At 32.0% G+C, this 27,633-nt stretch overlaps 4 protein-coding genes and 1 non-coding gene across 8 annotated transcripts in view; 3 read left to right on the top strand and 2 right to left on the bottom strand.

The window, feature by feature from the left end:
* The first annotated feature begins 498 nt into the window (after positions 1 to 498).
* LOC112906573 lies at positions 499 to 660 on the top strand. The gene has a single exon (XR_003232423.1). It is a non-coding gene; the product is annotated as a U1 spliceosomal RNA (small nuclear RNA).
* A 651-nt stretch (positions 661 to 1,311) lies between these two features.
* Positions 1,312 to 10,482, top strand: LOC108745169 (brefeldin A-inhibited guanine nucleotide-exchange protein 1). Its single transcript, XM_018481273.2, has 7 exons — positions 1,312 to 1,727; positions 1,799 to 2,104; positions 4,028 to 4,553; positions 4,685 to 5,582; positions 5,733 to 6,028; positions 6,086 to 8,888; positions 10,039 to 10,482. The coding sequence occupies exons 1-7, from the start codon at positions 1,589 to 1,591 to the stop codon at positions 10,171 to 10,173; spliced, it is 5,103 nt and encodes a 1,700-aa protein (XP_018336775.1). The 5' UTR covers positions 1,312 to 1,588; the 3' UTR covers positions 10,174 to 10,482.
* Positions 10,483 to 10,526: 44 nt separating this feature from the next.
* Positions 10,527 to 13,419, bottom strand: LOC108745170. The gene is made up of 4 exons (XM_018481274.2): positions 13,119 to 13,419; positions 11,659 to 13,065; positions 11,401 to 11,592; positions 10,527 to 10,715 (listed from the first exon to the last, which is right to left on the bottom strand). Exons 1-4 carry the CDS (start codon positions 13,209 to 13,211, stop codon positions 10,527 to 10,529), a joined length of 1,881 nt encoding a protein of 626 aa, XP_018336776.1. The 5' UTR covers positions 13,212 to 13,419.
* A 407-nt stretch (positions 13,420 to 13,826) lies between these two features.
* LOC108745161 (leukocyte receptor cluster member 8 homolog) lies at positions 13,827 to 20,993 on the top strand. Of its 2 annotated transcripts, none has more exons than XM_018481264.2 (6): positions 13,827 to 14,051; positions 14,135 to 15,294; positions 16,957 to 17,503; positions 17,699 to 17,897; positions 19,212 to 19,419; positions 20,390 to 20,993. In XM_018481264.2, exons 2-6 carry the CDS (start codon positions 14,180 to 14,182, stop codon positions 20,550 to 20,552), a joined length of 2,232 nt encoding a protein of 743 aa, XP_018336766.1. In that variant the 5' UTR covers positions 13,827 to 14,051; positions 14,135 to 14,179; the 3' UTR covers positions 20,553 to 20,993. The 2 variants fall into 2 exon arrangements, with proteins under 2 accessions (XP_018336766.1, XP_018336764.1); XM_018481262.2 differs by having other exon boundaries at positions 14,155 to 15,294.
* Positions 20,994 to 21,259: 266 nt separating this feature from the next.
* The window catches only part of LOC108745162 (cAMP-dependent protein kinase type I regulatory subunit), a 110,501-nt gene continuing 104,127 nt past the window's right edge, over positions 21,260 to 27,633 (bottom strand). For all 3 annotated transcript variants that reach the window (XM_018481265.2, XM_018481267.2, XM_018481266.2), the window contains exons 2-4: positions 24,944 to 25,300; positions 22,540 to 23,051; positions 21,260 to 21,622 (exon numbers count right to left, since the gene is read on the bottom strand). In XM_018481265.2, the coding sequence (XP_018336767.1) occupies positions 21,538 to 21,622; positions 22,540 to 23,051; positions 24,944 to 25,300 (954 nt within the window). In that variant the 3' untranslated portion in view covers positions 21,260 to 21,537. The remainder of the gene's footprint in view (positions 21,623 to 22,539; positions 23,052 to 24,943; positions 25,301 to 27,633) is intronic.

Consider the following 27,633-nt stretch of genomic DNA (forward strand, 5'->3'; position numbering starts at 1 on the left):
TAAAACGTATACCCATTTTTTATTTATAGTAAATTTTAAATTCTGGTTTTCGAAATTACATTATATATATGTAACCTCTGGTTAGTACTGCTACCTTGGGGATAGTTGTTAAGCTTAATATAAATAATCATAGATTTAACTTCATTTTGATTTGGTCAAGTTGACTGTGTTTATGTTATTTTTTAATGTTTTATTTGTGTCAAGAACTCTTGTTTGGTTGAGAAAGAACGTGTAATTTAATTCTTTTATTCAGAATAAAATCACGTATAANAACGCTCGTTCATGAAATTTTGTACACACATTGTCAGGACTTCAGAAAAAGACATCCGTTTATCTACAAAAAAAAAATGCAAAAAGGACGACATGCATTTGAGTATGAAGTCATGGAATTTTAAATGGAAATGAATCGAGTTTGACGATAGATGACTCTGTAATGTACACTCGCAGTGAAATGACAATCATAATATAGAGAGGTAAGAAGTGGTGCACAAGAAAATCATACTTACCTGGCGTAGGGGTTACCGTGATCAACAAGGCGGTTCCCCCAGGGTGAGGCCTTTCCATTGCACTGCGGTTGGGCTGACCCCTGCGATTATCCCTAATGTGGATAACTCGGGCGCGTAATTTTTGGTAGTCGGGACTGCGTACGCGCTGTCCCGGTGTAATTTAGTCAAAACATAGCTTTATCAGTGCTCTTTATGAGCAATATTTATTACCTTAATAATTCCGTAATATATACGTCATAATTATAAATTAATAGATAACGTATGGATACAACACACAACTTACACGAAGAAATTTAAGTTGAAATTTTACTGAAATGAAATATAGAATTCTGCCGACTAAAACAGTAGCCTTCGAGAAACTTAATTTTCTGATCTAAACAAGTAAAAGTTGTAGATTGTGCATATATAGGTTTTTAAAATTTCAAATATGTATAATCTACTCCAAAGAGCTGAACACGTTCTACGGTTCAGTTTATAAGTAGCTATCCGTTATAAAATGTGCACCCAATATTTGCAAGTTGTTTTTTGTTTAGTGTTTAAACAGTTTATTAATGTTTGATTATCTGCATATTTTAAAAATTCTTGGCTTATTTTGATGTAAGTGAAATAAAAATAAACAGTTTGTGGATTGTATCTTACTGGACATTAGTATAGGTATTTGAAGTCAGCTTGAAGCAACGTATCGTAAACTGCTCTTTTACTTGTAAAATATTCATATTTATGTCTGTACTTGTTTAAAAAAACAACATTCAAATCATCTGCTACCAACATGCTGCTAACTTCAGTTACTGATAACTGACAAACACTATTATCTATGGTCAAACACAAACAATACTATTTCTGACAACCTGACAAGAAAAGTGACAATCTGTGACGGTTTAAATTGGTAAATTCATTTAGTATAACATAAAAAATAAAATGAAATCTTGCAGTAATACGAAAGTTACATTTTTGTGAAAGTCGGTTTGCATTTAAATAATGCGAGTTAATGTTACTGTGATTTTCATGGGTAAATATTGTTAACACGTCACAAGTGATGGTCCCATCATTTTTATTGCTGGGACCTTTAGTGTGATACACGAATGAGTTATTTTACAATGCAATCAAATATAAAAACCAAGGAAATGTTTATTTTACGTGCTTTAGAGAAAATTTTAAACGACAAAGAAATAAAAAGATCATATCACTCACAGCTGAAGAGAGCATGTGAAACTGCTTTAGGTAAGGATTTTAATTTATTTTTAATTTCTGTATATTTAATGTTATTTTCCTACACGTCGCTTATATTACAGAAGATATAAAAAAAGAAATTCAAAGACATGAGGGGGCAGAAAGTAAAATTTCTGATGCACTTCCTGTCCCAAAAAACAGCAGTGATAATTTTATTGATACGGAAAAATATTTTCTTCCCTTTGAGTTGGCATGTCAAAGTAAATCTTCACGTATAGTTGTCACTGCTCTTGATTGTCTTCAAAAGCTTATTGCTTATGGACATCTTACGGCAGTGGTGCCTGATTCCACAACTCCAGGAAAGCTGTTAATTGATAGAATAGTTGAAACTATATGTTCCTGTTTTTCTGGTCCACAAACAGATGAAGGTAAGTTAGAAACATATCTTTCTCAATTAATTTCTTGAATATTGAAAAGAAAAACAGAATGTACTGAAAATTCAGGAGTTTTGCAGCTAAACAAAATATTTAATACAACTAATTACAAATTAGAAATTTTTTATTAAAAGTAGTGACAATGTTCTTAAAATTTTATGAATCTTTTCTCTTTTTTGTAATAAAAATAACTTGACTATGATTTTTAATTGGGCAATTTTCAGTAGATTTGAAACTCGGTATTTAATAAGCAGCTTCAGAAAAAGGGGCGTAATTTTTAAGCTTTAAGTATGTGTGAATGTTTACTATTTTTGAACACAAATTTGAAACNTGAAAGTGTGTGTACATAATACTATTTATAAGATGTTACTTAAAAAACTCCTTTTAACAACTTCAATTTTAGGATTTTTTTTTTATTATTAAACATTCAGCATTTTAAAAATTACTTACTACAAATTAGAAATGACGGCACAAAATGTTTACTAGAAATATCCAACACAACCATTCAGTCAATATCAATGAAAACAAGATTACCTACTAAAATTATAAGCAGATATTCACCTAGCTGTAACAGTTAACAGTAAACTTCGTATTCTTGCAATTAATGTCCAAAATTCCAACCAATGAATAAATAGTATTAACATAAATAAATTAAAACACGAACAATTATTATAGACCAAAATAATTAAAAATCTCATCTGCCAATCTTTTTTTGGCAATTTAAAACTTAGAATTTTTTGATAAAAAATTATCTACATAAAGCATACCCACTAACTTATCTAGATTATAAACCAAATTTAACTAAACTTTTCAAAAATTTGCCACAATGTCAACAATCACCCTAACTTGTATGTTTTTTTATTTTGCAGTTTGCAGCTCATATTTCTTCCTATTACCCACTTATGTGTGAAATAGTCTGTTTTGACTTAAAAGCAGAACTACGATCAATATTAAGGAGAGTCTTTCTACGTATTGGTCCAGTATTTCACATAACCCGTACATGAAATTTAGTGAAAAAGTTCAATTTAAACAATTGTTCTTACTAATAAATTAGTTATTTATTTACATATTACTGTTATCCGCATTCTAAAATATAAAATAAATCGTACGTATTTATGAAAATGTAAAGTTTTAGAAAAAGTTTACAGATACAAAGAAATGTAACATTCACATTATAATGAATTTAGTCATTGTTTCGATGATGTGTTAAAGTTTTTCTATTCTGTTGTATAAATCACTTCGACACAACTGTCTGATGTATATATATTGTCTTGCAAAATAAGTATAATGGGCGTAATTTTTAAGCTTTAAGTATGTGTGAATGTTTACTATTTTTGAACACAAATTTGAAACAACAATGAAAACCTGATGATGTATTGAATGAATAATCTTTAGGTTCCTAAACTAATATAAACACAAAAATGAAAATAATGAAATAATTTTAAAATACAAAATCCTATCCAGTATGAAGATTTTAAGTACTACAAATATTACTTCAAATTGTATTTTCCAAAAATAAAAGTTTTTCAATGTTAGTATGAAGGTTTATAATCAGGTGTAAACAGAATAGAAGGATAGATCAATAGCATGCAGATATTTCTGATCATTATGCACTGTTAAGCACAATTAACGTTAGAAAATTAAAATTCAAGAGGCGTAAACGTAAAATTTCAAGGCAACTTATTATACATTAAATTGAATATTAGATCGAATAGTATTATAAAATATATCTAATTTCATTTGAAAATTTTCAATATTCATAGTTTCTAATTAAAGTTACATTGACTTAATGCTATACAAAATATGAAGCAAATTGTCAGTGGTTTATCATCTTATACATGAATTATATGGAAATTATATAAAAGTTTATAATTTTTTGCATTACACTGTTAAAATCATGATTTTATTAATTCTTAGGCGTTCAGCTCCAAATTATCAAAGCGCTTCTGACTGTAGTTACAAGTCAACATGTAGAAGTGCATGAAGGTACGGTGCTTTTAGCAGTCCGAACATGCTATAATATTTTTCTGGCCAGCAAAAACTTAATTAATCAAACAACTGCTCGAGCAACCTTAACGCAAATGTTAAACGTTATTTTCATGAGAATGGAGAATCAAGCGTATGAAACTGAAGTGCAAATGGAGAGTTACATGAATCACATTAACCAAAAAGATTCTGCTAACTTAGAAAAGAACATTAAAAATAGTACCGACGTTATTAAGCAAAATGGCGATGCTACAGAAATTAATTCTGAACAAAGCGTTGGTAGCTTATCAAAAGGAACTGAAGAAACTGTATCTGATAATTGCAGTCCATCCAGCTTGAGTGTAGCTGCTGATATTATTGAAAATATTATCGATAATGTATTATCACTTACAGAAGAGAAAAAAGAGCCTAGTTTGACTTCTTCTCCAATAGAATCAGAAATTCCAGCTGTAACTAGGTAAGTCCCCAGGATATACTTCTTTAGATGTGTAAAATTTTTAAAAACGATTCTTTAAGCCCTTTTGCAAAAAAATACATAAATAAATCTTTTCTTATTTATTATTGTTGAAATATCACCTACGTTTTTAGGATGCCATCCCAAGAAAGCGTTAGCGTGGATACCCAAAGTGAAAATGACACTGTTGTGACGGCAAAATTTACTCACATTTTGCAGAAGGACGCCTTCCTAGTATTTCGCGCGTTATGCAAGCTTTCTATGAAGCCTCTGCCTGAAGGCACTCCTGATCCCAAATCGCACGAACTTCGCTCAAAAATCCTTTCGTTGCATTTGCTACTATCAATTTTGCAGAATGCAGGTCCGGTTTTTAGATCAAACGAAATGTTCATTACAGCAATAAAGCAGTATCTTTGCGTGGCCTTATCGAAAAACGGCGTAAGCAACATTCCCGAAGTGTTTGAACTGTCGTTGGCAATATTTCTTGCCTTATTATCAAATTTCAAAATGCATTTGAAAATGCAAATTGAAGTCTTTTTCAAAGAAATATTTCTCAACATTTTAGAAACGACTACATCCTCGTTTGAACACAAATGGATGGTTATACAGGCTTTGACTCGAATATGCGCGGATGCTCAGAGTGTCGTTGATATTTACGTTAATTACGATTGTGACTTGTCTGCAGCTAATTTATTTGAAAGACTTGTAAATGATTTATCAAAAATTGCACAAGGCAGACATGCATTAGAACTAGGCGCATCGCCTAATCAGGAGAAGTCAATGAGAATAAGAGGGTTGGAATGTTTGGTATCTATTCTTAAGTGCATGGTTGAATGGAGTAAAGATTTGTACGTGAATCCGAATTTACAGTCCACAGTTGGAGAACAAACATCTCAGCAAGAGAGTGATTATATGTCTCTCAAGTCTCATGGTGGCTCCAGTACAAGTTTACATTCAAGCAGCAGTTCAGGCGGTAACAGAGAAGTATTGGATTCTCCGGAGCAATTAGAAGTTCTCAAACAACAGAAAGAGGTACTTAATAAAAAATGGGAACTTTTTTTCTGCCAAAAGTTGAAATTTTTGAAAAGTCGTTTTTATTTTATTTTATATATTTCTCAACTTATTTCTCGATTATAATATTCTAAATACACACTATTATCAATGTTAATACGCAAATTCTAGGTTTGGGAAACAGGAATCGATATGTTTAATCGTAAACCTAAAAGAGGGATACTATTTCTACAAGAACAAAGTTTATTAGGTAGCAATTATGTAGATGTTGCTAAGTTTTTGCACAGTGATGAGCGCCTAGATAAAACTTTTATTGGCGACTTTTTGGGAGAAAATGACGACTTTTGTAAGGAAGTCATGTATGCTTATATAGATCTGATGGACTTCTCCAATGTAGATATTGTCGCTGCTTTGAGGCAGTTTTTAGAAGGTTTTAGATTACCTGGAGAAGCGCAAAAGATAGATAGGTAAGTATCCTTGAAAATAAAAGTAAATGTAGTAAACTTATAAAAGTATACATTTAGATTAATGGAAAAGTTTGCTAGTCGTTACTGTGAATGCAATCCTAACAATGGCCTATTTGCCAGTGCCGATACAGCCTACGTTCTAGGTTTTTCAATTATCATGTTAACAACCGATCTTCATTCGCCCCAAGTTAAGAATAAAATGACAAAAGAGCAGTATATCAAACTTAATAGAGGTAACACTGACAGCAAGGACGTCCCAGAAGAATATTTATCGCAGATATACGATGAAATAGCAGGGCATGAAATTAAAATGAAGTCCGTCCCGAACAAACCCGGAAAACAGCAAATCAATAGCGAGAAAAGGCGAAAAATATTGTGGAACATGGAAATGGAAGTAATCTCCACAGCTGCCAAAAACCTAATGGAATCAGTGTCCCATGTTCAAGCACCTTTTACAACAGCAAAACATCTCGAACACGTCAGACCTATGTTCAAAATGGCCTGGACACCATTTTTGGCCGCATTCAGTGTAGGTTTACAAGACTGCGATGATCCTGAAGTGGCTGCACTTTGTTTAGATGGAATTCGATGTGCCATAAGAATCGCATGCATTTTCCACATGACTCTGGAACGAGATGCTTATGTTCAAGCGCTTGCTCGATTCACTCTACTCACAGCTAACTCTCCAATAATGGATATGAAAGCTAAAAATATTGACACTATAAAAACATTAATAACAGTTGCACACACTGATGGTAACTATTTGGGCAGCAGCTGGTTAGATATATTGAAGTGTATTTCACAATTGGAATTAGCGCAATTAATTGGGACTGGAGTTCGTCCACAATTTTTATCAGGTCCTGGTTATAAACCTTCAGATCCAACATCAAAAGAGCACATTGGTCAAACGAGCTCGCAAAGTGTTGTAGTGGCGGTTGATAGAATATTTACCGGTTCCACTCGGTTGGATGGTGATGCCATAGTAGATTTCGTTAAAGCTTTATGCCAAGTATCTATGGATGAACTTGCCTATCCAGGTCATCCCAGAATGTTTTCTTTACAAAAAATTGTTGAAATTTCGTACTACAATATGGGTCGAATTCGTTTACAATGGTCACGAATATGGCAAGTTCTAGGCGAGCATTTCAACGCTGTTGGTTGTAACCAAAATGAAGAAATATGCTTTTTTGCCGTAGACAGTTTGAGACAGCTTTCCATGAAATTTATTGAAAAAGGCGAGTTTGCTAATTTTAGATTCCAGAAAGACTTTTTACGACCATTTGAACACATTATGAAAAAGAATCCTTTAGCAACCATAAGAGATATGGTTGTACGATGTATAGCTCAGATGGTAAATTCACAAGCGGCAAATATAAAGTCGGGTTGGAAAAATATATTTTCGGTATTTCATTTGGCTGCCAGCGATCAAGAAGAAGCAATAGTTGAATTAGCTTTCCAAACTACTGGGAAAATAGTCGTCGAGTTATACGACAGACAATTCCCTTCAATGATTGATTCATTTCAAGATGCCGTCAAGTGTTTATCTGAGTTTGCTTGTAATTCACGTTTTCCCGATCTCAGTATGGAAGCAATTCGACTGGTACGTCATTGTGCTCACTGCATCCACATGTCACCGCAGCTATTTACGGATCATGCAGGAATGGAAATTGACGTGGCGGTAACAGATGAAGATCGTGTTTGGGTCCGAGGATGGTTTCCACTTTTATTCTCTCTCTCGTGCGTTGTAAATAGATGTAAATTAGATGTGAGAACCCGTGCATTAACAGTACTCTTTGAAATAGTCAAAACATATGGCGATACATTCCTATCTCACTGGTGGAAAGATCTTTTCAAGGTGCTATTTCGTATATTTGATAACATGAAATTACCCGAACAGCATTCAGAAAAAGCTGAATGGATGACTACTACATGCAACCACGCTCTATATGCCATAGTGGATGTTTTCACTCAATATTTTGAAATGTTGGGGCCGTTGCTCTTAGAAGAGCTATTTTCCCAGTTGCATTGGTGTGTACAACAAGACAACGAACAGCTTGCCAGATCTGGTACCAACTGTCTTGAGAACTTGGTAAATTCGAATGGTCATAAATTCGACGAATCTACTTGGGATAAGACTTGTCAGTGCGTCCTGGATATTTTCAATTCTACCATTCCTTCGATTTTATTGACTTGGAAACCAGAAATGTTACAAACAACGGCAATTATAGAAAATGGTGGCGTTGGTGTACGCCAAGGAATACTGAAAAGAACAGCATCCCAAGAAATCAATCCAGATACTGTTGCTCTTTTCAGTAGATTACTTATAAAAAGTGCTGTACAGTTGGAGTTGATTCAAACGATTGATAATATCGTTTTTTATCCTGCAACGTCCCGCAAAGAAGATGCTGAAACTTTAGCCCTAGCAGCTGCAGATATGACCGGTAACGTAAACCTCACCGAATTTCAACGAGAAGAACAAGGCATGTACAGAGTCCTGAGTACAAAACATCTCTTACAATTGACCGATTGCCTGTTGCAATCACATCGATTTGCAAAGGTTTTCAATTTGGATCACGAACAACGTAATCTGCTTTGGAAAGCTGGTTTTAAAGGTTCAGTTAAACCAAATCTTCTTAAACAAGAGACACAAAGCTTGGCCTGTTTATTACGAATTCTTTTCAAGATGTACTCTGATGAAAGTAGGAGGGAACATTGGTCCCAGATACAGTCACGGCTGATTGCAGTGTGTCAAGAGGCACTGGAGTACTTTTTACAGCTTCAAAGTGAAGCTCATCGTGATGCATGGACGTCTCTTTTACTTTTAGTTTTGACAAGACTGCTTAAGATGCCAGATGATAGGGTAAGTTTAAAAATTACATTCACTTTACCGATAGATGTTGTCAAAGGGCACCTATGATAAAAGGGCGTCAAATGTAGAACAAAATAATGAAACTTATCATTGAGGTATGTTGACCGTAAGGATACCTGCCACAAAGTTCATTTACCCACAATCATCATCTTCTATTGAGCGGCGGGAGTAGATTGATTTTATATTTTAATTTATTTTTCTTTTTTTTTTTCAATAGTCAAACTTATTTGAACAAAAAAAAATTAAGGTGCTTAGACTATCTTTAAAACCCTTGAAAATCATAAAACTCAAAAATCAGTCTTGCTTTTAATTTTTGAATATAAGAAAATTTTTGGGAATGGTACGCTATACTTAAAATAGTGAGTTTTATATTTTGCAAACGTTTCTATAAACATCTTTATAAAGCAAGTCGTGTTTCATTTTTTTATATACCAATCAACAGATTTTAAATTAATTTAATTGTTATATTTTTTCAAATTGCGGCAGTATATTGATTCTACTGATATGTTTTGCTAATTGATGTATTTCCTATATTGGACAAGGCTATTACTGAGGTTTGCTTGTTATACTGACCATGTCTCTACTTTTGTATAATTAAGTTTTTGAAAGTGTGTGTACATAATACTATTTATAAGATGTTACTTAAAAAACTCCTTTTAACAACTTCAATTTTAGGATTTTTTTTTTATTATTAAACATTCAGCATTTTAAAAATTACTTACTACAAATTAGAAATGACGGCACAAAATGTTTACTAGAAATATCCAACACAACCATTCAGTCAATATCAATGAAAACAAGATTACCTACTAAAATTATAAGCAGATATTCACCTAGCTGTAACAGTTAACAGTAAACTTCGTATTCTTGCAATTAATGTCCAAAATTCCAACCAATGAATAAATAGTATTAACATAAATAAATTAAAACACGAACAATTATTATAGACCAAAATAATTAAAAATCTCATCTGCCAATCTTTTTTTGGCAATTTAAAACTTAGAATTTTTTGATAAAAAATTATCTACATAAAGCATACCCACTAACTTATCTAGATTATAAACCAAATTTAACTAAACTTTTCAAAAATTTGCCACAATGTCAACAATCACCCTAACTTGTATGTTTTTTTATTTTGCAGTTTGCAGCTCATATTTCTTCCTATTACCCACTTATGTGTGAAATAGTCTGTTTTGACTTAAAAGCAGAACTACGATCAATATTAAGGAGAGTCTTTCTACGTATTGGTCCAGTATTTCACATAACCCGTACATGAAATTTAGTGAAAAAGTTCAATTTAAACAATTGTTCTTACTAATAAATTAGTTATTTATTTACATATTACTGTTATCCGCATTCTAAAATATAAAATAAATCGTACGTATTTATGAAAATGTAAAGTTTTAGAAAAAGTTTACAGATACAAAGAAATGTAACATTCACATTATAATGAATTTAGTCATTGTTTCGATGATGTGTTAAAGTTTTTCTATTCTGTTGTATAAATCACTTCGACACAACTGTCTGATGTATATATATTGTCTTGCAAAATAAGTATAATAATAAAGTTATTTTATAAATGAAATATACAGTTTTAACTAGATTTATTTATTCTGAACAAATGAAAAATTATTTATGACTACGCTTATATTTGGATGTTATGACATGGTTTTTTATTTTTGCGGATTTCCTTGAATTTGGAGTCAAAAGGGGCTTTTTCATTCTCTTCTTGTGCCTATCCACAGCAATTATAGACATTTGCTCTTTTTTTGATAACGTAAAAAATATATCGTGAAAATCATAACAAGCTGCAGTTACCTAAAAAATCAGAAATTACGATTAAGTAATATTCTCTAAAGCAAAGTCACTTATATGTATTATAGGTGGGTGCGTGCGTGCATGCTTGCGTGGGTGTGTGTTTCCTGATCGAAATCGCGTGCACAAAAAATGATACCGACTTTGTTGGTGGTGCCGATCAAAACATATTAACGGCAACAGATATAAGTAATTAGATATTTTTATCTAGTACTGGATTGAATATCTGTACTAGCAGTTGGTGATTTGAATCAGTTGCCTCCTATATTGGGAAGTTATTCGTGTGGACCTTAAGGGTCGCACCACGGCTTGTTTAAAATTGGCGTAACCTTTAATTTCGTTAAGCAAGAGTGCACTTTACGGTTTCCGTTTTAGAGTTCTGCACCCAAAGGGTCCCTACAGAAGCTCACTGTTTAAAAATAGATTACAGTTGCTGTATTAAATACAACTTGATTAAACAATATTTTGCTTGCTTCGAATAAAAAGTAGAGCTACAATTTAGCACAGTTTTAAACAAAGAAGCACACTTCCCCATTGCGCTTGAGCTTACGATTTGTCGTTAATAGTTTAAAAAAAATATCTTCTAATATTACCATACAGTTCAACGGATACTTCTTTTTCCTGACAGATTTCCATATGAATTGTGTTCAATATTTTATAGTAGAAATTTAAATAACAAAACACTCACTTGCTGAATCAGACGACGATGCAAATCTATATCTGCTGGTCGGATTCGATTGATAGGCTCCGTATGTAACTCCATAGCACATAGTAATGCATCCTTAATCGTTTGGATAAGTAGCTGGACTCGTTCTGTCTTCATCAATCTACGAATTAAATATCCTCTTGCACCTGCACATATAACGGTGGCCGCATTTTCCTGTAAAAGAAATAATTCGTCATTTTAGGAATTAAAGAAAATATAAATAATATGATGCAAAAGTACCTGGATTGCATATTTTTGTTGTTTATCCATTGCAGCAACTGACAGGCGATTATTGTTAGCCAAATTTTGTTTTCCTAAAAGTTTAACATTATCTAATATGACTGGTGAAATGTCCATATCAAGGATATCCACTTGTTTGTTGCTGATATACTCTGGAGTTCCTTGGACAATATTAGAAGGCACATTGTTTTGATTTTGATCATTTTCACTTAAATCTATAAGAATATCTGTTTTTGGATCTATATTTGAAGTATCAACTGAACATGTATCACTGAAATAAACAGTTTGGCTGCTGAAACTGTTGTCATTTGATCTGACACTATCCAAAAGAGTTTTTTCAGTCGGAGAACATCTATCAGGTACACATTTATGGACATTTAAACTTTGATTGTGCTGATTTTCACAGTTAGTAAAGCTGCTTTCCAAAGAGTCATCTTCAATACTTTTTTCATGATTTTTTAAAGTAACACTGAACTTATTTTTGTCAATTGTTGGTGCAAAAATATTGTCTATCTCACCAAGCAAAGATCCTTTTAACTTTGCATATGACTCCAATCTTTGTTGCTGCTGTTTTTTGTATGTTTCTAATAATTCAACAATTTTATTCTGGTATTGATCATTATTACTTGATTCCTGTTCAGTATTACTACCTTCAAAATATTTTTTTTCTTTCATATGTAGCCTATTCTCATAAGGTATTGATGTAGATATATCAAACATAACTGCAGTTTCATTTCTTAATCCACTGTCTTTATTGGGTAAAGTATTTGAATTATCACAGATTGTGTTGTTTTGTAAAATTTCTTCACAATCACGAGACTTTATTAATAATTTTTCAGATCTTGTGACAGTATCAGATCCTTTATTTGGATTTATTTTATCCATGCAATTTCGAGTACCATTTAAATCACCCAAATTAAAGGCACTAGTCAACTTACCCTTCTTTTGTAAACATTTAATCAGTATGGGACTAGGAGATTCTAATGTATAAGAATTACTTCGTATTAAATGCGGTTTGGGGCTTATTCTTTCAGAAGATTGGTTAGTTTCAGTATAATTAGAATCAGTTGATTTAACATTATCACAGGTAAACAATTCTCTGGGGCCTTGAAAATCTAAGGAATATTTTCTTGTGCAGGCTTTTATTTCTTCAACATCTTTTGAAGGACTTGAACTAATATTATTTGATTGAAAAGCATTATTATTGAAAGATCTGTCCTGTATATTATTTAAAGAAATATCAGCGCAAGTTAAGTTCGATTCTATAGTTCTTGAAGGTACAGGACAATTGGAAGAATAGTATTTATTAATGTAATTTCGTAGAGTTTCTTCACATTTCAATCGTTTTTCAATCTCAATAGCTTCCTTCTTATATTTTTGTAGTTCTTTTGCTTTCTCAAAAGTAACCTGAAACATATAAAATGTATAGAATCTGAAAAATGAGTTACTTAATTGCATACAAATGGTGGAAGTATTGGAATTCCATTTATTTTAATACAAGAAACATAAGTGGCCTTCTTTGTTTTATCTTGAGAAGCACATTTTTGAATCATTTTTGGTAAGAAAAATGAATACAATGGATTTTTCTTAAAAACAATATCCCATTACCAAAACCATATTAATACGACTGATACAGTTAATAAAAATTAAAATTTAACTGATAAAAGTAGTTGAAAAGAGTCATTTATTGTTCGATAATTATTCGTCAAATCAACAAAGATTAACACCAATGGACCAATCAGTGCGATTCTACAATCATAGTCATAGATAATAGACATACAAAGGGTAAAACTGTGACTAGTTATATGTCATAGATATTATTATCTTGACTGGTCATGTTCGTAGATAAAAAATTATAATGTGTATATTGATAGGCTGATACTTCCGATACTTCTAACATATTTTTTCCTTCCGTTACTAGACTGTAGATCATGGAATATTAATGTATACAAATAATGATTTTAGTTTACTGATGCAGTATTGCTCGTTTAAAATGAATAAAAAATATTTTTTTACAATTGCATAAATCAGTTCTTGTAACTCCGTACCTTTTTAATACATTGTTTTTCCATTAATTATTTTTAGTATATTTGTACAGAAAAGTTATATAAATTTAAAATTCCCACTCTTAATCTAGGGAGTAGGGACGTCTTTGACATCAAAAATTTGACATTGTGCATTACGTCAAGATCTTGAAGATACAGTTTACCGTTTTGTGAATTTTATGTTGTAGAAATGTATAAGTGCTTCCAAAGAGGAGTATTCAGTGCGTGAGAAGAGACATATTGTTTCACATAATACATTTGGTTAATAGTTTTGTGTCTATTTATTATTAGTATTTAAGAATATTGTTTAAATATACGACGAAAATACTTTGTAGTAAAGACTTTTAGGTAAGTAAAATAAGCAAAATGGCGTCTTATGGCTTTCATTAAGTTTTTGTAATTTATAAATTAACTATTATTGTTTAAATAAGTTAAAATTGTTTTTGTACAGGGTATTGATATAGGTTATATGAAGAATGGAAGAGAAAAAATCAGCTGTAGTAACCGAAAATGATGCGTACAACGATGAACAGCAGCATCAGCATCAAATGAACCCTTGGATGTATGGCAATTATGGAATGTATAATCAGTATCCCGCTTATTATGGATCTCACCCATATATGCAATACTATCAATATTATTCTCAATTTGGATACAACAATTATGTGTCTTTTAATAGCAAGGATAATGAAAACTTTAATAAAGAAAAACCAGGAGAAAATTTTGAGAAAGATTCAACAAATCCACCTCTACCTCCAGGTCCACCACCTCCCATTTCAGGCATTCAAAATGGTTTCCAGGATACCAACAATAAAGGAAATTTTACACCAAAATTTGGAGTGAAATTTAGTTTCAACAAACGACCTGTTCCTGATAATTTTAATATTCATCAAGGAAATTCACTAACAAGTGGAGCTGCTAAGAAGAAACGAAAAAGAAATAAAAATCAACAAAACATGTTTAATCAAATGAATTCAAATGGTTTTCTAAATAATATACCACCACCTTTACCACCTCCAGAAGCACAGGCACCAAAACCTGCGCCACCACCAGAAACTATGCCTCCTTTACCTCCTGCTCCACCTCCAGATATAAACATACCACCACCACCTTTACCAGCTGAATCTCCTAAACCTGCTGTTAAACCTAAACCAAATGCATTCAACAATCCTACTGATGACTGGCCTGAAGATCTTAAAAATTATGTAAATAACTGTTACAATAAATGTAAAACTGCACTTGACAAAGATCAGGTAGAAATTGTACTGAAAGGAAAAATAACTGCAGCGGCTGCATCAGGTGAATTGTGGGTTAAAGACTGGTCAAAAGAACCATTACCTAGCATTCATAGTGAAAGAATGAATTTAACGTTAAATCCCAAACCTGTTCCTGGGCAATTGGCTCAGTTTCAGACACCACTGAAGAAAAAGGGATTATCTGCAACATTAGGGGCACGTTTGGGTAACCGAACATCAACATTAAGGGGACGTAGTAGGTCATCTTCTAGGTCTTCTCGATCACCGTCTAGGTCACCATATAGAAGAAGATCAAGATCAGGATCTGTTAGTCCTCGACATCGCAAATCAAGCAGGTAATTGTAACCATTAATTTTATTTCAATATTAAATGAAAACGACAATAGAAGTAGTGGTTGAACATCAATAGGTAACTTATCATATTTTCTTCTTATCTTTGGTCTATTAGCAGAATTTAATATAATTTCCTTTGAGTTTCAACTAAATATCTAAGGTTTCTTATTTTATACATTACAACCCTGTCTTCTAATACATTTTCAATAACAACATCGTATTACCCAACTTGACTGTTTTCACATATCTGTAAATTAATAAAAAAGGTATGAGAAAATTTAACGGATCCAAGATTGAGTGACTTGGGCAATATCACAATAGTTATGTTCATTAAACCTTAACTGGTGTATGTACTACTTTTATATAAAAGTTATAAGATTAAAGCATGATTCAAGCTTTTTTAAACCAGCTTCATAATTGATTTAATAGGTTCAAATTCTTTAGTTGACCGTTTAATGAGTCCAAGTCATTGAATACTTTTGAAACAATAATGTCTAAAGAAAATTAAATTTAAAAGCATGACCTTTAATTGCACTTCTTCTAAAGGTTAGAATATGGCATTTTCCAATATTTAACTCATATTTATATAAAGATGACGATAAAACTATCGGATCAGTATCTTTTTGCAATAATATTTGATCAAACATAGAATTGATAATTGAAGTTATTAAGCATCATTTATAGTAAATAATAGGGGATCAAGACTTGAACCCTGTGGAACTCCACTGATACTCATAATCGGATCAGATGAAATTCCACTTATTCAAACAAATAATTCTGTATCAGAAAGGCAGGACTCAATCCACTAAAAATACGAACACTATGGTTAACCTATTACTAGACAACAACTTTGTTAAAATCTAAATAGACTGAATCCACATGTTTATATTTACAAAAAGTGCATTAGTAATCACTATACAATATTAAGTTGGTATTGGTTTACATTTGACAAAGCCATGTTGATCTGTAAGTAGTATAAAACAATGTTGCTGTTTCTCCGCCTACGTCTAAATCACGCATTGGATTTTGTTACGGGTTTTACTATCATTTAGAGAATATCTTTCGGAAGGTTTATACGTATAATACATGCATATAATATAATGGTGTGAATATTAGTTTCTTTGGTAGTACATTATACTTGATATTTTTTTTTCAAATTTGTTCATATAAAAATAGTACTACGTATGGTATGATTTTTACAATACTGGTCCGGGACTTCTTCTTCCGTCTATTTTACAGCGTTCAGGGTGGTGCCTTAGATGGGCGATGTATTTTAGTTTCCGAATTTTAAATGTCCTGGTTATTTCCGGAAGTTTATCTTCGTTGCAGACTATCAACCCAACCATACGTAGTATTCTACAGTGTGATCACAAAAGACCCGTCTACCAAATTATGTTAAATTGCTCTAAATGATATATTTAGATCGATTTATCATCTCTGCATAACAAATTGTTAATATCAGTACATACCTACTATTATGTATGAAAACGATTTTTCCCGAAAAATTGAACTATTTTAAATCGAATTTTCCTTTAAAGAATTGCTACTCGCCGATTTTCTTTTACACTATCAAATTTTTTCGCTTTCTCAAAATAGCTAAATTTTGAATACTCATAATATTAGTAAAGACTAATTATTTAACAAATATATATTATTAAATTTCAGTTCATCAGAGAGTGATGATAATTTCAAGCCTCTAACAAAGTCTCTTAAGAATAAGGGTAAAGGAAAATTAGCCGACAGATTAGGATTAAAGAATAACAAGTTGCATAATAAGCAGATGAAGAAACAGAAGGCAAAGGAGAAGAAAAATATTTTTAGTGCGGATTTTGGCGGAGTGGAAGAAAATTCGGCTGTACTTCAACAACGTGCCGCTAGGTTTTCTATGCAACAAAGTAACAAATATACCGATGATTTATTAACATTGAATAACAGTGTTAACGATAAAAGAAATTCCTTTATTTCATCATTCAGTTCGAAAATTATCGAGGACACTAATGGAGACTTTGACTGGACAGAATTTCACATTGTGGGCACATGTCGTGATATTGAGAAATCGTTTTTGCGACTCACTAAGGCCCCTGAAGCTTGTGAAGTACGTCCAGTTGAAGTCCTTAAATTGTCATTACAGAACGTTAAAGATAAGTGGATTGAGAAGCAAGACTACTATTTTGCTTGTGACCAGTTGAAATCAATTCGACAGGATCTAACAGTAAGTTTTTATTTAGATAAAGAAAATATTAATTTTATAGTAATTACTAGAAATATTGCTCAGCAAATGTATGTATATAATACACACCCCTAATTACTAAAAGTAACTTGAAAAATCGGACACGTGTTTCGCTTATTTTAATTGTGGGAATTATAAACGCGAAATTAAAAATGCTGATATTTTTATTTGTTTTAGGTGCAAGGTGTAAGGGACTCTTTTACTGTAGAAGTGTATGAAACTCATGCACGAATCGCACTAGAAAAAGGTGATCATGAAGAATTCAATCAATGCCAAACCCAATTGAAAATGCTATATTCAGAAGTGGGTGGGGATAACAAAAATGAGTTCACTGCCTATAGGATCCTGTACTATATATTCACAAAAAATACTTTAGGTAAGTTATTACAATAATTATATTCTGTAGTTGATAGTTTATGAATTCTAACAAAAAACAATTTTATCGCTTTAAATAGTGGTTAAACGTTTATAAATCTCATATTATGAAATTGTTGAATTGAGAGTTCAATTTAAAGTAAACAGATTATTGAAAATATGACAACTGACTCGTGATTGTGGTACTGTTTTTTTTATGATTGCCAACACCGACTTAACCTGGCTTAAATCTAAAGTAGAGAGACAGTAAAAACTATTTATTTTGAACATAGTTTGAACGTATACATAATATCTTACTTATTTCTGTTCCCTATATAGTAGAACTTGCTAGAGGATCTAGTTAGGAATACTTTTGGCCGTTTTGCACTGTTCCGCTTAATATATCTTGAATTTTAACTAGACTTCTCCCTGGTATTTCATTTTGCTTGCGACCCACTCTTTGATTGTGGTTTTTGTTAATTTTCTTGATTTTATTGTTTGTAGATCTTTTTGTTATCTTGTTATATAAGTTGATTTTTTTGTTTATGAAAGTGTTTATTCCGCTTATTTCTGATGTGGTCATTTTGCCTTAGTTGGTAAGGTTGTATCTCTCTGTCACACTGTAGTTGAATGTTGCTCTTACTTGAATTCGTTGCAATTTGATGTATAAAGTTATCTTAAAAATTTTTTACAAAAATAATTGTATGGTAAAAGTTATAGATAGACATAACAACTAAAATTAACTATTAGCTAATTACATATAACTAATAAAACGCAATTTCTTTTTAATCTGCAAAAAACATGCGTTAGCCATAGTGATAATTTTAAAAGACCACAATTAGAGTAAACTGAAAATTCCTAGGTGTTCCTTATTACACCTGACTCTTTTTTTACATGGCACATATTCCCTTGAGAAATTCTTGCAGAAAAAAGGTCCAAAAAAAAAAAGAAAAGTTTACTATAGTAAAATTGGGTATCTGAAGGTAGTATAAGATGAATAAAGAATAACAACCATGTAATGAGACATGTTATTTTTAAATTTGGGCCGCGTAACTTTGAATTCGTGTAGAACAAGGTTGGGTGTATGTTGTTCTGGCTATATGACCGTCAGTGATAATAATTGTAAACATAAAAGTATTGTCTAGCAAAGGTTTCATCCTTGCTTACATAGACACTTTTGGAGCTTTTTCGATGTAGATAAATTATCTAAAACAGAAGCATACTTCTCAATTTGATAACCAATAATTTTACATATATAAATGAATTATGAATAATATACCTACTGTAATTAATTTATATTATTGGTATTATAAGCTTTATATTTATTCTTTTTCAGATATAATGACTATAATGAAATCTTTGTCGCATGAAGAGAAAGCTGACGAATCAATTGCATTTACTTTAAAACTCAGGTCAGCTTGGGGTATGGGTAATTTTCATAGGTTTTTTGCGTTGTATTCTAATGCTCCTTTAATGACGGGTTATCTAGTCGATTGGTTTATTGATCGAGAACGAAAATTATATCTTAAAATTTTCATAAAAAGGTACGTATTAACTAACTTATTTTAACATACAAAGACATACGTCTTTACACATATTCGTATACGCGTGTGCGCGCCCACACAACACACACATACCATCTATAACTTAAACGGCTTATATTATGCGATTACATAATATATATAAAAATAATTTAAAAAAATAACGAAAACTGCTAGATATCATAAACTTGGAAAATTTTATTTGAAAACCGTTAGTTAAACTTGATTTTCCTATTACACGATGAAATTGTCTCAAACATGTAGTTCATTTCTGGACCATGGAAAAACTTATATTCTTAATTTCAACGTATAAATTATATAATTAATTATGAAGTTGGAAAAACTAGCATAATCTCTTGCCATGAAACATTATATTAACAGTAAAGGTGAAAATGTGGGTTTTAACATTACCATATGTTGATTGTGATTTACAATTTATAATTCAAAGTTAATGTACATAACGTATGCCTACTTGAAAGACATCTTATCGTTAGTACATTGATCAACTTGTTTTACTACATATTTTGTATTGGGAATTATTAAACTGATGCAATTCAGATTACATATAAATATTGATTTTCCGATTCTGAATTACAAGTAGATCAAAAATATTACTTTGGTTATTGCAAAATTACAATAAATTCAAAATTTTAAATTTTATAGATACTTATATTGTTTAATTTCATTTTGATACAATAAAAATAATAGTACTTACCCAAAATGTACTTCAATATAATTCAATTCTTTTCTGCTATTATTTTAATTGAAAGAATTATTAAACAGCTGTTGAAAGAGTTTGTACGGTACAAGTATTTAAGACAAATACTCGTAAAAATGGAAAAAACAGATACTGGTTTAATATTTTTAATTGACCCATCTTTTTCAGCTGGATAGAAACGTAGGTATTAAATTTTCTTTTTGTTTAATATTGCAACGTGTTTTGTGCACATCTAATCACAATTTAACTGTTTAGCTACCGGCAAAATATTTCTTTGGATGTCGTGGCGCAAGAGTTGGCGTTCAAATCAAGGGAGGACTGTTTAGAATTTATCGAACCTTTTGGACTGACTTTCACCGATGTCAACAGAACTTCAATCGATTGCAAAGCCAGTATGGCTGCTTTATCCAATATATAAATATCTTCATCTTTTTTGTTATTGACTATTGATAACGCAAGTGGCCCAATCGTTCATTTTCTCTAAGCCTAAGTTGTCATTATTTCCTAGTTGACAGTTTTTCCGAATAAGTTCTAAAAAGATACATATTTTTCTACAACTTCTTTTCTTATGTGGTCATGGTATCGAAACGAGATCTGTTACATCAATATTTTTCCACGGATTTCTATCGTTGGTCAGTAGGTGCTTCTCAATTGACGAACAATATTTATTCCTCGTTTGAATCTTACCTGTGGGAATGGAGAACGCTACAAGTGATATATTTATTTTTTTTATAAAGTTTTTCTTAGGTATATTTTACCTCGTTGAACACGAAAAAATACTTCATTAGTTTGTAAGATTTGTTGAACGGATGTATATACTTTGTACATATATAAATTAAATTAAATAAATTATATTCTGNCGTTTGCGTATCGTTGATCCCATAAGAATGCGTCTGTAGGAGTCTCTGTCTATGCCCCACAGCTTGACATCAGTTTTAGCTTTAACAGTTGCTGCTCGTGGTGTACCATAAATAAGTGCCAATTCGCCAAAACTGCCTCCCTCCCCAATTGTCGTTACCAATTCGTTGTTTATGTATACCTAGTAAAAATAAATTACAAATACATTTTTGCGTACATCTTTTTATCCATTATAATTTATAAAAACAATTCAAAGTTAAATTAGGGCTGAGTTTATTTAATATTTATTCTCTAATTTTATTATTAACAAATCATATTTACATAGAAAGAAAATGAATAAGTTTTATTAGCACCCTCATAGAAATTGTATATTAAATGACAGTACTAGAAATAAACATATAAATAGTTTCATTGAAAAATCGATAAAACTATCATTGCTACCTATTTTTTTTTTTATTACGAAGACCTCATATTTGGCCGAACTTCTTCGAGTTCGTTAATACAATTTTTTTGTTAATAACTTAGGTCAGTACTTAGAATCATTCTTAGACAGAAAGGGAAACAAAGCTGTTGTACTGTGTTATGTTTCTCTTCAAGATATCTGCACAAAGTCCCAAGACACGCTCGAATCTGTAAAATAAAAGATACTATTTAGAAGCGTACATGTATTTGAACAGAGACATCTCAGTATTAATATCTACAATGATACGAGAATTGAAACTTACAAAAAAGAATGTATAAGTTTGGCATTAGGGGCTAAAATTAATGAATAATTGTTTAAGTGGGAGACAGACTAAGAATTGGAAATGTCTCCAGCAGTAAATTGGTATTAGCATACCAAAGGGCACCATACTGCATATTGGAACTATTACTACTCTCGATATATACAGTCAAAACCGTTTACTACGACATCGTTTAGAACAACATACCGGTTATATTGACCAATATCATAGGTACCGGCTGAATTGTGTTAGATCGCCTTATAAAAAACATTGGTTTTTACGACATTGCTTATCACGACATATCTCTTTAAGCGACTACATTTAACTGATATTTTCGAAGAATTATATCTGTTAGAACGACCAGCTGTATTGTAAACATTGGAATAGGTAACACTATCCACATCTGGTACAGTAAATGACCATTTATTTCGCAAAAGTAAACTAAAACGTGTCGAGATTAGGGTCTATTGTAAATCTCAGAATATCTACTACTGAAGTTGAGGTGTTTGTTGATGTGGATAATTCTATTGCAATTTGTGCACCAGCTACGAAAGATGATATTGTACAAGATGTTCAAGAGGAAAATGACGAACAGAAGAGACTGAAGAACAATTTACAGTGACAACTTTGAATGATGGTCTTAATGCTGTCAGTGTATCACGAAAAATTGTTCTTTTCAATGAACATTAATTAAAATTCAACAAGAACTATAGGGTGCGTACGCACGACACAAGTGTTTTAAACATTGCATTAAAAACAAAAATATAAAAATATTTTTAAAGAAATAAGTAATGTAGTACTAATTTTTTAAATAATAACAATTACCTTGCTCTGTCCAACTTAACGCACTTAAGCGGTCCATTAGCTACTACAGTTGCTGCTCTTGGTCGGTCAAGAAGTAAAGCGATTTCCCCGAAATAGTCTCCTGGCCCTAGCCTACCCACTTCCATAGGTTCTTCCCCTTCTGCCCGATTTTGCATTACAATTGCTTGACCTTCAACGATTATATAAAAATCGTCGCCAGCTTCGCCTTGTCTTACTATCGTTTCTTTATCTTCAAAACTCACTGGCTCAAGAGCATCGGCCACAGTGAGTCTTTCCCATTTATCCAAATTTTCCAAAATCGAAACTCTTGACAAAAATTCTTCGTACATTTTTCGTTTGCGTATCGTTGATCCCATAAGAATGCGTCTGTAGGAGTCTCTGTCTATGCCCCACAGCTTGACATCAGTTTTAGCTTTAACAGTTGCTGCTCGTGGTGTACCATAAATAAGTGCCAATTCGCCAAAACTGCCTCCCTCCCCAATTGTCGTTACCAATTCGTTGTTTATGTATACCTAGTAAAAATAAATTACAAATACATTTTTGCGTACATAATAATAGGATTTTTAACAATTAACTATAATTTCACAAACAACACAATATAGATACTGTAAGAATTTAGAAAAAACTAATAAAAAATATAAAATGAAACCGTCATACGGTTATTTTATGGTATAGTTATAGTAAATTGCTTATTTTCTGATAGGTTTGTCTTAGAAAAAAATTTGAGGAAGTGGCAGAAAGTGAATAATTTACACATTTCCGTTCTTGATGTGATTATTACTTATAAATTTTCGAGTTATAATAGATCACACATTTTTTTGTAATTTTGAAATAGATGTTATATTCTCTTTTTTTATTCGAAATTGACAAAAATTGTAAAGGGTTTCTTTACACTTCTTTTAATGCTACCAATTACGGTTTTCTTTATGAATTTTATTTATTTAAGGAAACAGTTTCCTGAATTTTCATGAAAACGTTAGAAAATACATCAAAAATATCTAAGAGTAAACATAAAAAGCCCAGACTTCTGCGTAGTTTCGTTTTTGAACAGCGGGGCAACTAAGTTGGTTATTAGCAGTTGCATCAGTTAAACTTATTGTAGGCCAATCAATTGGATCGCAAGTTAACAGTTCTATATGGTAGAGAAGTCGAAAATTAATGTCAAAAAATGTTTATGGCATAATTAGCATATGCTATTTTTATTGTTAAATACAAAACAGTTGCTTTCGCCAATTTTTGTATTTACCGCTACAATTGTTATAAACCCGGCATTTTTCATTTGCAATTCTACTGATTCATTATTATTAGTTCAGTCAAAAAACAACCAAGCAATAAAAATACAATGAAAATAAAAAAAAATAATAAAAAAATAATAAATCAACGTCAAAATGATAAGCCTTTCAGGGATTTTCTGAAAGTTGGCGCCCCTGGTAACAAGAATAATTAACTTTATTAATTTGCTTATTACTTAACAAGCACGTTTAATATGCTTTACAAGCAAGTTAACATCTTTAACTTGCAGATTAATAACTTGTTTGTTAAGCAAGTTGCTAACTTGTTTGTAAAGCATGCTAAACGTGCTTGTTAACCAATTTAAAATGCATACTGATACTTCAGCCTTCAGCGCTTCCATATTGAATACTCAGATGAAGATAGCGCTAATAGGAGTTTTAGTGAAGAGTATTTAATTAGCTCCAAAAAAGGTTCGCATATTTTTTTTCGTAAGACTTGCCGTCACGGAGATTTATTTTAAAAGAACGAAATGCATCACCTTTTAGGGCTGCTAAATAGGGTGAGGGAAACTGCGAGTGCGAAAACTCAATTTATACTCATTACTATATTCCCTGCATATTTGAAAATGAAAAAATTGAAGTTACAAGTCGCAGATCGACATTTGCAGGCGTAATAGCATGTAAGAAGCTACGCCAAACGATCTGAGACTTTCGTTTTCAATATTTCATCGCAGAAAATTTTGATTTGAAGATTTACTCTTAGATTTTTTTAAGTTTGTGCTGAAAAGTTTTCGACATCTTTTCATCTGCTTTAAATTTTTTTTTTGAGAAACATCGAAAAATAGTCATCGAGTAGGTATAATATTATATATAAAAGAAATTATGAGTGCTGTCAGCATATGGCAAAGTAGTATTACGTAGTTAGTAACAGCAATTTATTATGATGAAGTGTACGATGTGTTGCATACCTATTTAGAAGCAATTCCTTTAAATTTATTTTTCAAACAATTTTTAACAGAAAGAAAGTGATTAAACAAATTGTTCATAAAAGTAAATTTCGACCACTCGAAGCAATGATGCTAACAGTTTCGAACTCACAGTAACTGATAGGGGGGAAGAATTCATTTAGATTATGAAGTTAATCATTTGTTGTGTGTATAGTATGTAAGTACCTCGACTTCCCCTTGGTCAATCACATAAAAATTATCACCCTCGTCTCCTTGTTGAATAATAGTTTCGCCTGGCAAACAATTAACGGGAAACATAGCATCGAAAATATCCGACCTTTCGTTTTCATCTAAGTGGGAAAAGAGAACATTTTTGGAAATGGCCTTAGACAGTGCCGCCATCGTTTTATAATCTTTGGGCACAACTTTCTTAACATAGCTAGTGGCATCTTCTTCCGTTACAGGTTCTGCTGAAATGCCACCTCTTCTTCTTACAGGTTGCTGAGTGTGAACCGGCAAAGGAGACAAATCTTCCGTATCTTCTGGAGATTGTGCTTGCTGTTTGGCATCTAAGGCTTGTTCCTGAAAAGAAAGAAAACAAATAAAATGAAGTAAGGGGTAAATAACCATCTATACAATAAATGCTGTCAATTTAGAGGATGTACGTAATATTTCATATTTTTTTTAACATTAACGTGCTTAACAACAAGTTAATCTACCTATGTAAATATAAGTAAGGATCTTCAAGGTCAGCTTTAACATGAATCAATAAATGATCAGAAACGAGTCAATTGAGGTGGTGAGACAGGTGATTAATTAATAATTATCAATTCCCTATATTTATAATTTAATTATTGAAGTGAAACTTTTTTATCGAGGGTAGGAAGAAAATTTACTAGGGTATAAAACCGAATTGTGTAGCGCCACAGCGTCACGCGCCACATGTGACCTCTGGTGGATTTTTAATGGGCTTCAGAACCTAATCTGTTAGTAGCAACTAATAATCCGAAAATTGTCATTTGGACAAATTGTCAGCAGATCGCGCCTAGGCTGTACTGTATACATATATGTATTGCATATATGTTGGTTTTGTTTTGATTTGTAATTCCTAATAAAACTAAACCAATATTCCACATTCGTCCGCTCGAAATAGATTTGTATTTTTCTGGCATGTAGTAATACAATAGTTTAAGCCATTTGTTTTTTTAATACTAGTATAATATACAATCTAAAGAAGTTTCAATTTTTACGAGTGTACGAAAAGCTGCTGAAGGTATTTGTACAAATTTCCCGATATCACGTCAAATTTTTCAACAGATAATGCCGCTCATTGATGATCGCATGTAATAAAATTTTGAATTCTCAATTCGCCTGTATTTGTATAAACATGTATAGAGGAAATGGACAGCAAGGTAAAAGCGTGCACACGTAAATGTCAAATCACCCGCATTGGCGCATTCTACACTTCCTTTGTAGTAAGGCCCTACTTCCTACTAATTCAATTTGAATTTCGCTGAGCCAGTACTTTCTAGTCTAATTATGGAGCAGTTAAGCAATGACGTATCATAATAAGATTTCCTCCTTAATAAAATACATAAAAACCGAAAATTACACGGCGTTGAAACGCGGTTTAAATCTCTAAACGTTTTTATGTGAAATTTTGGATTTTTAGTATTTATTTAGTTATTTTTCACGTTACTCTAATTGATTTTCTTGTTAAATACCGAAAAGGGAATGAAAAATACAAATTTATTTCTATGAGGAAACCATTTTCAAGAAGATATTTTTAGTTTCTACTTAATATACGTTTTTTAACAAGGTAAATGTCTAGATGATGGCCCCCACCTTCGGGGGTGGGTGGGATCGAATAAGGAGGTCTCCCCCACCACTGTATCATAAAAAAGTTCGTGGCGTTCTAACCCTCATAAAAAGTTATGGGGGTTAGATAATGACCACAACCCCCTTCGGGGTGGGGGTAGGGGGGATCGAAAGAGGGTGGTCGTCTGAGTAAAACCCCATAAAAAATTTGCAGCGGTCTCACCCCCATAAAAAGTTAGGGGGGTTGAAAGTTGATTATTTTGACAATTTTCATACACTATAATTCAAATAAAATTCAATAAAATAATTATTTTCAAGTGGGTTGATGTGTGGGATCGATTTCTCAATATTTTTATGTATTTTTCATTGAATATTGTTTAAGAATGACTATATAAATATTTACATGCCTAGAAAAATTGGCATATTTATTGACTTTGTACCCCCATAACTTTTTATGGGGGGTGAGACCGCAACGAACTTTTTATGGTACAGTGGTGGGGGAGACCTCCCCTTTCGATCATTTACACCTTTACCAATAACAATAAAAGATAAAATTATTGAAAGCATGAAGAGTGAATTTTTAAACAAAAAAAAAAATAAATATACCAAATAGCTATGCAAATATATTTTGCATTTATAAACTTAAGTGAACTCAATTGAACTGTTGTTAATAGTCACTTAGCGCACATAAAATTGATTTATAGCCGCCTGCATAAAAACGCCGGCATATTGGATCAGATCAAAGGAGTGACATATGTAGAATATCTTTATACTGTGATTAAAGAGTGGGACATGTGCAGCTTGATAGACGATAATAATTAAATTCAACTAGCAACAGCTATACTTCGTTTACTTTCTGTAGCGATGTGACCTTCAGTTTGACTGGCGCAAAGTAGAAAAGAACAGCACTAGGCCAGAAAAGGAAGGAGACAACTCTCTTAACCGGTTAACGGAAAAATTGACATTTTATCCACTACAATTGCATTGCTCAAATGTGCTGTTATTGGTACCATTTACTACTGAAAATATCAACGAGATGTTTATTTATATTTGAAGACATATTAAAGGCTTTAACGCTTGTTTTCGACTCGCACTAC

The sequence above is a fragment of the Agrilus planipennis genome, unplaced genomic scaffold (assembly GCF_000699045.2).
Source record: "Agrilus planipennis isolate EAB-ADULT unplaced genomic scaffold, Apla_2.0 scaffold4, whole genome shotgun sequence".
NCBI lineage: Eukaryota > Metazoa > Arthropoda > Insecta > Coleoptera > Buprestidae > Agrilus > Agrilus planipennis.